Source organism: Artibeus jamaicensis, unplaced genomic scaffold, assembly GCF_021234435.1.
Source record: "Artibeus jamaicensis isolate MK-2021 breed Jamaican fruit bat unplaced genomic scaffold, CSHL_Jam_final scaffold_2172, whole genome shotgun sequence".
NCBI classification, from domain to species: Eukaryota; Metazoa; Chordata; class Mammalia; order Chiroptera; family Phyllostomidae; genus Artibeus; species Artibeus jamaicensis.
The window spans coordinates 482,981-495,650 of record NW_026522031.1 but is presented as its reverse complement, the minus strand read 5'-3'; the positions used below and the strand labels follow the sequence as shown (position 1 = coordinate 495,650).

At 38.3% G+C, this 12,670-nt stretch overlaps 1 protein-coding gene across 4 annotated transcripts in view; it reads left to right on the top strand.

Moving 5' to 3' along the window:
* SVOPL (SVOP like) overlaps positions 1-12,503 on the top strand; it is a 65,120-nt gene extending 52,617 nt beyond the window's left edge. For 2 of the 4 annotated variants that reach the window (XR_008389970.1, XR_008389971.1), the window contains 2 exons: positions 807-2,514; positions 12,314-12,503. Coding sequence is in view for 1 of the 4 variants with exons in the window: in XM_053656591.1 (XP_053512566.1) it covers positions 807-818 (12 nt within the window). In the remaining 3 variants the exon portion in view is untranslated. Of the gene's footprint in view, positions 1-806; positions 7,673-12,313 lie in introns of those variants that run through there. The other 2 variants (XR_008389969.1, XM_053656591.1) reach the window with 2 other exon arrangements.
* Positions 12,504-12,670: the final 167 nt, after the last annotated feature.

Genomic DNA, 12,670 nt, shown 5'->3' with positions numbered 1-12,670 from the left:
AGGTAACCCATTCATTGAATGCCTGAAGCCACAGATTAAAGTCGATGATTCATGATTCCTTTTAATCTTATATAAAGGGAGTATCGCATCATTTACACAAATGAGGAAACTAAGGCAAAGGTGAGTTGAGTAACTTGTATAATGGAACACAGCAGTTTGCAGGAGGACTGGAATTTAACACAAATTGCAAAATCAAGTGAGGCTAAACCTGAGTATAAGTTTCCACGCTTATTAAGTAGTAACGCTGCCTGCAGTAGGAAGCCAGGCTCGCCACTTCTGTGCTCTATGGATTTCCAGCTGAAGTCACGTCCACTGAGAAAGGACCAGCCAGCCTCTCGTCTGGTCGTAATACCTCTGACGTGCCTGCTTCATAAACAGGACCGGGCACACAGAGCCACTGAGAACCTATGCGTATTTGGAAAAATCTTAAAAGGTGTAATCTTAGTCTTGTGAACACTTAACATATGAAACTAGTAATGTTTGAACATGCCAAAAAAATTTAACTCCCAACAATAGTTTGACTGGATAAATCAGTGTGGCTAATAGTTGAATAATTCTATTAATTTTGACAAGCCTGGTAAACTAAAAAACAAACTCTTGAAAGAGGATATTTATAATGTCATTTTTTTTCCTGAATGACTGCCTGTTCTGCACTAGAATAACTGAATTATAAAGCAACCATTGCTTCAGCAGGTACACAACAGTAAATTTTCCTAGTTTCTAAGTGCCAGACAGCTGAATATGAGTGGGGAGAAGGCTTTCTTTTTATTAAATGTACTGATCTATTAAATAACATCTTTTTCCAGCAAATGAAATGAAGACCTGCAAACCCATGTCTACCAGAGAAAACTGCATTCTATCTTCACCAAGAGCTGTGGTACATTCTTCAAAACCTGGTTTTACTTCTGTATGCTATTTGGCAACCAAGAAACTGATTATTAAAAAAAAAAAAAAGGCACACAAGAATAAGGTGGGTTAATTGCCTATTGATCTCTAAGAGCCAATATACACAGAACTGATATGGAATATACTTTAAAATTGGAAAGGTATGTGGGGGGGGGATGGTGGCTTTTATTCCTTGACATTATGTCTCTTCACCTTCAGTAGGTGAGTTAATTTTCACACCACACACACATACAGATGATATTCTCCCATAAGGTCCACAGCACAAGTTAGGCTGAGATTTTGTAGCCAAGACAAGAACTTGAGGTGGCGTCATTAAGGTTTTCAAAAGCAGCCATCACATTTACAATATAAATTAGCATATTTATTAAAATTGAGGCCCCCGTAGTTTAAAAATTGCTTATTTGTGAAACAATATGCTTAAATTAGTGTGAATCTTGAATTACCAAGAAGCAGGGAATGATCTAATGTTCCCCATACATTGTTTCTACTCTAATTTACAGGGGAATCTTTGAGTCACATGATGTGATACCAAAAATCAATGCAGCGAACTTGGCCCTGCTTGGGTAGCTTAGTTGGTTAGAGCGTTGTCCCAGTTTGCCAATACTGTGGGTTTGATCCCGGGTCAGAGCACATGCAAGAAACAACCCATGAATGCATACATAAGTGGAACAACAAATTGATTTCAGAAAGAGAAACATCAATTTTTTGAAAAGTGCAGCAAGCTTACCTACATCACATAATGTCTGTCTGCCCTCCGCTGACTGAGCGGCATGATCTCATACTTACGCACGCCTCACTCTACGAGGCTAGGCGCGCTGTGGAAAGGAAACACCTAAGTTTTTACATTTACATTGAGTCTTTTAGTTCTGTTCAGACTTACTGTGGAGACCTTGGAAGTTGGGGGCCCCAAGGCTTGGCTCACCTACTCCCCTCACCCCCATTTGGCACTGGAAACGATTTGCTGCAAACACCCTGAAGTATCCCGCACTAGACAACTGTGTGTGTGGTTTGCACCCTTGCTTCAGGGAGGGTGCAAACCATTCCTATTTGAACCTCTGGGACAAGTGGCTTTAAGTGAGGAAGCCTTTTCTCTGAAGGGCCAGGCAGTAAATACTTTAGGCTTTGTAAAACTACACAGATGTCACCTTTCCCCCTCCACAAGCCCTTAAAAATGTAAAACATCTTTTCAGCTGGCTAGAGGTTGAATTTTGTTGAAATTAAATTTCTAGGCTCGAGATAAAGGGTGCTCCTGCCTGGGGTGCCACATCAGCAAACCAAACGTGCTCTGCGTGACCACAAACACAGTGTAACTAGCCGCCCAGACACCCAGCCAACGCTGGGCTCTATGTTTACTTTCTTGTTCCTCATTCTTTAAAAGCTTCCTGCCCCCTGCTTCACTCCATTGGACCCTTAAGACTGTAGACTGCCTGCCTTAGCAAGTGTTAAATAAAGTTTATTTGAATCACTTCAGTTGTCTTTAATTATTTTAAACAGCTTTGGTGACAAGGATGGACACCGACTGCTAACGGCCTGCAAAATGAGACACGGGTGAGGAGCCCGCTGAACCCTTGAGTTCACTGTTCCTCCTGTCAAAACCAAGGGCTGTGGGTAAGTCACTCTTGGGCTTGAGCTCCACCCCTTGGCGTGCAGCTCTCCATTCTAAACACTTTATTTTAAAAAGTACTGCAGTTCCAGGACAGTTATATTGTGAGTCCGCAGTACGTGGTAGCTGTTAGTTAGGGAACTCAAAGCCGTGAGGTAAGTCCACAGCATAAACCAAACTGTGGGGAGATTTGGGGAAATAAATTAAGGAATCAAGATTGCTTTAACCAAAGGCAAAACAGAATCTAAGTAGGCATAAACCAGACAATTAAAAGCCCTCAGGGCGTCTGGAACTGTAAAGACATCTCAGGAAGGGAATAAGGGGTCTACTGCTAATAGGAATCTCAGAAGCCAAATCTGAGAAGTTGTTGGGCACGACTCAAACACCTGTAAGGCGTCAGAGCAATTGCCACCTCCATCTACAACTTTCACGCTAGGACAGGTCATCACGGAATAGATCAGATGCAAGTTAGTTCACCTGTCAACCTCAAGGAAAATTCCATGCCGATGAGTTGCGCTGTAAACCACTACGCAATCCCCAACCCAGGAGCATATCCCACGAAGCTTAGCTAAAGGAACGGGATCCTCAAGTTTCAAAGAATTGAGTGTTCTACTTTCCGGCTTATCTGCTTATTTTATGTCTCAGAACTGTGGTTCTAGAGGTAGTAGACAGCTAGAAAAATGGGCAACTCTTATTAAAACCACCTAAAATTACAAATGGCCATTATGAGGAATGTTCCAGCTAGACAAGAAGCACACCTGAAACCAAGGGCTCCCAAATCAACAACCAGAATGGAATGCCTATCGTAGCTAGTATGCAGATGACTTCCCCCTCTCAAATGCTTCAAAACTACAAAACAGCCTCATTGCAGCCTAGCTGAAAAGGACACAAGAACTTACAACCAGACTGATGCAACTCTTCCAGTTCCCCTCTGCCTTCCTCCACCAGAGCGCTCAGTCCACTAGTACTGTCTGAACCGCCTTTCTGCTCTGGAGAAGACCACTCGAGACCATGAACAGTCCCAAGTCAGCGGCCTTGCAAAAGCCCTGAGACCGTCATCGGGACACCAGAGAAAAGAATGTCCTTGAAGGTTCTGTCGAATCCTTCACCTCTCCTCTATCTACTCTCTAAGGAGGCCCTGCTATGGACTCGTCCAAGGTTGATGTGACCCCTTTAAACAGCCCAGGGGAGACTGAAAGGAAAACCTTGCCAAATTCTGGTTGATAACGGAGCTACACCTTCTGCTTTAAACCCCACTCACACTATGGAGCCTGCAAATTCTGGGCAAAATCAGCAGAATCTGGTGAAAAGTGGGAACTCTTACCCAAGTCAGCTCTGCTGGATCTCTGTAGTGCCTGGTCAAGAGAGGAAACACAAAACCTGAATGGATTTTTTTTTTTCTGAATGGATATTTTAAAAAGTTGTAGAATATTTGTGGAAAAGGGATTTTCTGTGTGGTCAAGCTGAGTAAGATTAAACTAGATTTAAGTTTTTAAAAAGTGAGTTTTAATATCAAAAGGATTCTGGTGCAAAATTAAAAATTTTCCCCCTGTTAAGAGGACAAAATTTTCTTATATTATTGGTCTGATCTTAAGGAATTACAAATAACGGGTTTTCCCTACCTTTTAAGTAATCTGCCTGGAAAGTCGAGTGTCTTACCAGAATGAGTTTGGTGTGCTGCACGTCGCCTTCATCAGTCCCTGAACCCCACCTTCTTGATATTACAAGAACTAACAGGCTTTCTGTAACAACTATTTAACTTCTGTATTTAATGCAAAGTCACACTGGATAAACAGGCACCTGACAAAATTCCCCCAAATAAAATTCTAGAATCTTTTTGACCTTGAACTATGTTGAAAAGCACAGGGGGGTTAGGTGTGCTGACCCCTGTCTTCCCCTCTGGCATGCAGTTGGAAATCCACATATAACTGTGACTCCCCCAAAACAACTACTAAGAGCCTACCCTTCTGCTGACCGGAAGCCTTACCAGTAAGAGCTGATGGAAACGTGCCTTGTGTGGTGCACACTGTAATCTTATAATATTGTAAGCCAGAGAAAATCTGTGTGTAAGTGGACTCAGGCAGTTCAAACCTATGTTGTTCAAGGGTCAACTGTAAAGAGAAATGTTAAGCCAATTAAGCTTATTTAATATGTTAAATTATATAGGAAGCATAGTCAAGTAAGAAGTGATGTTTAACCTTTTTAGGTTGTATTTGTATGGGTAGATTAAGTGGTTCCAGAAACTGTATAAAATTCTTAAAAACCTGGTATATCCTAGTATAATGCTATCAGTCATAATTCCTGTTAAAATGTTATGTCAGAGAAATAACCACATTTCCTTGTCAATTCCATTACAGTCTTTTGTTATTTATACAGAGTTCATGGTTTTACTCTGGTCTTTTGAGAAAGTAAGATTCATGGAAGAGACTCTACCAAGTATTTTGATCATTGGCACTACTCCCAAATTTCAAGGTGTCAAACCTTGGATATTTTGTAATTGAAGAAGGCTCCACCTGACTTCTGGTACTATGTAAAAAATAGAGACCTCAACTGACTGGGGAGAGAAGTACCCAATATCAAGGTAGGCTGCTTCCTCCCAAGACACAGGATAAGGAAAGATTTCTCCATTCCCTCTCTGATCATCCTTTCCTTAATTTTTACACCACACAGACATTTGATTCGTCTGCCAATCTTTTGCCTCCCCCTAGCCTGACAAGATAATGCCATTGTTCCCATATCTCAGGCCATGACAAAGGAGGGTAATTCAGCCACCAACACAAACTTCTCTGATTTCCAGTGCCTCAGTTTCTCTGAAACAAGTTTACGGAATACTTCTGGGGAAGCAGAGACACAGTTACACAAAATACAAAGAGGAAATCGGCTTAAAGAAATAGCTTCCTCTTTGGGATCATTTCTGGACTTGATTTTAGTTTGTTTGGGAGCCCTGGTGCAGGCGTACTCTCCAAATCATGGATATTAATAGTTACTGTCTACACTGTGTTTTTTCAAAAGTTTTAAAAAGTGTGGGCAGCCACTGACCAGCCAACAGACCTCTTTCCAGCTGGAATGACAAGATACCTGAAAAACATAACTATCTCCAAGAATATAAGCTTGACATTTTCTCTTCTGAACACTACACTGAGACCTGATGAGGCAATAATAATTGAGGGTAAGAAAAAATAGGAAGATCACATGTCATTAAAACAATGAATTAATGGATACATATAAACACTGAAAAGTAAAAATGTATTACAAAAACATTAAAGCAGAGGGGAACAAATAAAAACTGTAGTGATTTTAGGAAGTTTCCACCTAAATGACTATTAACGTAAGACAGACTGCTGTAAGTACAGGCTGGTATACATGAAGCACACGGCAGCTACAAATCAAAACTCCACAAGAGAGATACAAGGAATAAAAAGCATCCAAACAACACTCTACAAAATCATCAACCTACAAGAGTGAAAAAGGAATAGAGAAAAAACTACAAAAACAACCAACAATTACACTAAAAGTAAATGGACTAACCACCCAAATGAAAAGATACAGGGTGTCCGAAGGGGTAAGAAAACAAGACCGATGCATATGTTGCCCACAAGAGAACCACTTCAGACTGAAGGAAATACAGACTGAAAGTCAAGGGATGAAAAATATGTTTCATGCAAATGGAGATTTAAAAAAAGGTGGGGTTGTAATACAGGCAACATGGACTTGAAAACAAGGGCTGTAACAAAAAACAAAACATTTAATGATAGAGGGGTCATCCAACAAGAGGATATTACTTTCATGAACATCTATACACCCAAATGTAGGAGTAACTAAACACACACAACACTGACATAAATGGGGAGACAGACAATAACACTGATGTCGATGAACAGATCATTCAGACAGAAAACCTACCAAGAAAGAGTGGCCTCGAACACATTAGACCAAATGGGCTTAATTGATATTTTAAGACACTTCATACAAAAGCAGAATATATATTCTTTTCAGTTGCATATGAAGCATTTTCCAGAAGAGACCACATGTTATGCCACAAAACAAGTTCTCAATAGATCTGACTGAAATTATGTCTTCTCCAATCACAATAGTATGAAACTAGATATCAATTACAAGAAACTGAAAAAACAAAACAACTCCCAAACACTTGGAGGCTAAATGCCATGCTACTGCACAACAAGATTAAATGAGAAATGGAGATACTGGGAGGAAAATGAAAACACAGTGACCCCAAATCTGGGGGAAACGGCTAAAGCAGTTCTAAGAGAAAAATTCACAGGACTACAGGCCTACAAGAAGAAACAAGAAAAACCTCAAAAGCACTCTAATACACACCTAAAGGAATGAGAGAAAGAACAACCAAGTCCAAAGTGAGCAGAAGAAAGAAAATAATAAAGATCAGAAGTAAGTGAATTAGGGTCTAAAAAGACAACAGACAAAAAAAAGAAAATTGATAAACCTTTAGCCAGATTCATCAAGGAAAAAAAGGTGCCCAAATAAATAAAGTTAGAAATGAAAGAAATGACAACCCACATCATAGAAATACAAAATATAAGAAAATACTATGAACTGTATGCCAAGAAACTGGACAACGTGGAAGAAATAAATTCCTAGAAACACACAAGCCTTCGAGGTGAGTTAGGGAAAACCAGAAAATCTAAACAAAGTAACAAGTATAATTGAATCAAATCAGTAATCAAAAAACTCCCAACAAACGAAAGCCTTGGACCAGATGGCTTCACAGGTGAATTTATCAAGTATTCAAAGAAGAATCAGTACTTAATTTTTTTCAAATTATTCCAAAATACTGAAGGAGAGAATGCTACCAAACTCATTTTAGAAGCTCAGCATTTTGATATCAAAGCCATACAAAGACACTACAAAAAAAGAAAATTATGGGCCAATATCCTTGGTGAACATAGGTATAAAAATCCTCAAACTATTAACAAAATTCAGCAACACATTAAAAAGAGCATATAGCATGATCAAATGGGGTTTATTCCTGTGGTGTAAGCCTGGTTCAATCCGTAAATCAATTAAAGTGATAAACCCCATAAATAAAATTAAGGATAAAAAGTCGTATGATCAGAAATACAGAACAGGCTGACAGTGACCAGAGGGGAGGAAATTTGGGGGGAAGGGTGTACAGGAACAAGTATAAAGGACACATGGACAACAAGGGGAGGGAGGTAGAGAGGGCTGGGGGTGGGCTGGGATGGGAGTAAAAGGCAGAAAACTGTACTCGAACAACAATTAAAATGAGAAATAAAATCACATGACCATATCGAAAGAGGCAGAAAAAGCATTTGACAAAACCGGCATCCACTGACGATGAAAAATTCTCAGCAAAATGGAAATAGATGGCACACACCTCAACATAACAAAGGCCATATGACAAACCCATGGCCAACAGAATCAATGCTGAAAAGCTAAAAGGGGTTTAAGATGAGAAACAAAACAAAGATGTGCATTTTTAGCACTTTTAGCCACAGCAGCCAGAGAAGAAAAAAGAAAAGGCATTCAAGTTGGAAAGGAAAAAGTTATACTTATTTGCTGGTGACATACTATATAGAGAGAACCCTAAAGATTCCACCTGAAACTAATTAGAATACATGAATTGAGTAAAGTAATAGAATACAAAATCAACATCCAGAAATCAGTTGCATTTTTATATAGCATTAATGAACTATCAGAGAAATTAAAAGAACAGTCCCATTTACATGGCATAAAAAATACCTATGACTAAATTTACCTGTAATCAAGGTGGTAAAAGACCTGTAGTCAGAAAATTATAAGACACTGAGGGAAGAAATTACAGGTAAAAATAAATGGAAGGATACAACATGAATAGGAACAACTAACATTATTAAAATGTCCATATGAACCAAAGTAATCTATAGATTCAATGAAATCCCTATCAAAATACCAATGGCATTTTTCATAGAACTATAACAAACAATCCTAAAATTTATATGGGGGGGGGATCCCAAATAGCCAAAACAACCTTGACAAAGAAAAACAGTTTGCGGGATCACGATCCCTGGCATCTAACTATACTTACAGGGCAACCGTAAGTTGCTAGTGAACTCTATTCTCGTTTCAGAAGTAACTGAAACTGATGAGGTGCTGGTAGAAAATCCAGGACTTGTCAACAAATCTTGTTATGACGAGAGTTGAGTGATCAAGATGATACTGAGTAACCCTTCATAGCTAGATGAACTAATGAGCGAAGAAGCATGTGAGAAATGCATAAAATCTACTGAGTAAAAATGGAACCACCCCCCAAATAAATTAGTAGGAAACAACTTTGTTTTTAATCTAGCATAGTTATCTTAAAATAGTGGTAGACAGAAGACTGAAAATAGCAACTATTAGCAAGACCAACGAAAAAAGAAACTACTTTCAACAATGCTTTTGGGAGAAAATAACCCTAATGATTGCAGATAAACACAATTTGTGCCTTTTTCACAACACCCTATGACTTTTAAACTAGGCTACAGTTACAATATTCAGAATTCCTGACATTATCTGTAAAAAATAGTAACAAAATTTACATAATTACAAAGTATTGTTATCTCAAATGTTACGTAATACTATAACTTGCTTACGTCTATCTCTGGAATTGGGTCAGGATGCTTAATGACCTTTCCACTGGAAATAATTAGCAGTGGAGAAAGTTTTTGTTACCTGTATGGTGTCAGATGATGATCAGCACTATCTTGATTTTGCAACATACTGGGTTTGCTGGTGCTATTTTTATATGGTGAAGCAACGGCCTTGCAGGAAAATATGAGAAACAGTTTGATAATAAAATATTCAACTTCTTCACTTTAAAAAAGAAACTTAACATGGTACTAGCATAAAAACAGACATATAGATCAATGGGACAGAATAGAGAGCCCAGAAATAAACCCATACCTGTATGGTCAATTAATCTATGACAAAAGGCAGTAACATACAATGGGGTAAAGACATCCTCTACAATGAATGCTGTTGGGAAAACTGAACAGATACATGCAAAAAAAATCAGATCATTTTCTAGCACCATATACAAGAATAAACTAAAAAAATGGATTAGAGACTTACATGCAAGGTTTTATAAAACTCCTAAAAGAAACAAAGGCAGTTTCTTAGTAATACTTTTTTGAGTAAGACTCCTCAACCAAGGGAAATAACACTAAAGAAATGGGACTAAATGAAACTAAGAAGTTTTTGTACCATAAAATAAGCCAACAAAAGAACAAGACAACCAATTAAATGGAAGGAGATACTGTCAATGATACATCCAGTATCGGGTTACTACCCAACATACCAGGTGGGACAAATGTAAGTTTACAGTTGTGTGTACATAAAACGGTTTATCCTTGTGTGGTTAGTTATTACTGCACTATCTTCCATACAAACAACTGTAAACCTACTTTTGCCATACCTGTATATAGGAACTCAGACCAAAAATAATAATCAGAATAAAAAACTGGGCGGAGGACCCAACAGGCCTTTCTCCAAGGAGGACATACAAATGGCTGAGAGACATATGAAAAGATGCTTCAGTTCACTAATCATCAGAGAAACACACATTAAAACACAATGAGGTACTGCCTTACATCTGTCAGAATGGCAATTATCAATAAATCAACACGTGTTGGCAAGGATGTGGAGAAATGGGAACCCTGGCGCACTGTTGGTGGGAATACAAATTGGCACAGCCACTATGGAAAACAGTACGGGGGCTTCTCAGAAAGTTAAAAATTAAACTACCACATAACCCAGCAATCCCACTTCTGGGCAATAACCCAAAGAAATCCAAAATACTAATTCAAAAAGATATGTGCATCTCTATATTCATTACAGCATTATTTACAATAGCCAAGATATGCAAGCAACCTAAGTGCCCATGGACAATTAAAGATGCGGTACACATATACCATGGAACATTACTCAGCCATAAAAAAAGAACAGGCCCTGGCTGGTGTAGCTCAGTGGATTGAGTGTGGGCCTGCGAACCAGAGGATCGCGGTTCAATTCCCAGTTAGGGCACGTGCCTGGGTTGCAGGCCAGTTCCTGGCAGGGGACGCACGAGAGGCAACCGTACATTGATATTTCTCTCACTCTCTCCTTCCATTACCCTCTAAAGATAAAAATAAATAAGATATTTAAAAAAAAAAAAAAGAACAGAGTTTTACTGTTTGCGACAACATGGATTGACCTAGACCTAGAGAGTACTATGCTCAGTGAAATGAGCCGTACAGAGAAAGACAAATATCATGATTTCATTTATATGTGGAATCTAAAAAAAAAACAAAACAAAACTCAGATACAGAAAACAAATTGATAAAGAGGTTGGTGGGATGGGATTGAGAAATACAAACAGCCAGTTACAAAAAGTTGGGGGTGTACAGTATAAGAAATATAGTCAGTTATATCTTAATAGTATGGTGCCAGATGGGTAATGGATTTATTGGGGTTATCACTTTATAAGGTATAAAAATGTCTGGTGTCGATGTTGTGGATCTGAAACTAATATTGTACGTCAAATGTAACTGAAAACTACTGTATTTTTTGGACTATAAGACACACACCCCCATTTGAGAGGAATAATGGTTGTTAATGCTGCTGTTGAGTTGTTTACATTTACACTGGTGAAATGTTATTTGTCGTTAAATATTTTACCACATTTTCTGCTTCAAAAATTTTTTTCCTACTTCCTTCCCCTAAAACCTAGGTGCGCCTTATGGTCCAAAAAATATGCTAATTTTTAAAAGACTCCCAAAGAGGACAGCAGCATTTATAATTAAAACCAAAGTCTAGCAATGACTGATAATCAGTCAACCAATGCCAACCCCGATGCTTAAGCACCTTCCCCAATTTCAGGAACTCTCAATAGTTGGGCGTATCCAGAATTATCTACCTTTGTGATACTGTCCAGCTCTGTCTAGCACCCAGAATTCCAACAAGACACTAAGTTAGTGTATAGCGAACTCTAATCATGTATATTTAATTGAACACTAAATTTGAGAAATCTGATCAAGTGTGTGTTTGGCTTACATTTCTACTATTAGTCACTAGTAATAGAAGTGGAAGTAAACGAACTTCATACCACTTACCTGTGAGAAGATTTTCATATTGGTCTCACAGCCTATGAAAAAACTACGACAATACTCATTGAAGTATTGGAAACAGTAATAATAGAACTGGTATCTCTGTACAAGCATATTGTAATTTATGTAATATAATACAGGTTGATTTCTCAGAATAAAATAATTGGACATGTAGAGGGAAATTTCTATAACTCTCTTTAAAGCACAGTCTGTAATAGCAAAAATTCCTTTCATAATATGAATGCCAGCCTTTATTTTGGATGTTTTGTATGTTGATCTTTCTTAACACACACACATATATATATATATATATACCATCATTAGTAAATCCCCAATACAATCAGATTAAAGAGCCTGTATCATTGTCAAAGTGTGGCACCTGGCGGCCCACTAAGCTGTGGTTCTGCTCATCTTATTGCTCCTCCTCCCTCCGTCTTAAGAACATTTTCTTTGGGGACATGCCACTTATCAGGTCAGTACATTGCCATTCCAAGTGTGAAAAGTGCTTAACCTGGTGGATCCATATGATGGTTTGGCCAAAGAGCCCATTTAGTTTTTTCTGTAAAATAAAAGACAGCTTTTTCATTTTCACCAATAACTTCATGGATTCAGATATTTTGAGTATGTCAGCTCTCTCCCACCTGGCATAATATTTATTGTTCTCAATTTATGTCTCAATTTGTTTACTATCAACTTCAACTAGTCTACCTGACTTCGGAGCATCATCCAGTGAGAAAAATCTCCAGCACAAAACTTTGCAAACCACTTTTGACACGTTCAATCAGCCACAGCACCTTCTCCATACGCTGCGCAAATCTTTTATTGTGTTTCTGTTGTGTTTTTACCTTTCTTGAAATAACAAATTGTATGCCGAAAATGTTGCATATTTTCTTCCGTCTTCGATATTAACATTATGACCACACAAAAATTCACTTATTTTGATAGGTTTTTTTAAATGCATGCTGATGTGACAGCAGTCACAATACAATCTAAAAAAATGGTCTCAAATGAAGTTAAAGACAACTAAGCGTTACTAGAGCCATTTTACGGAAAAAAAACC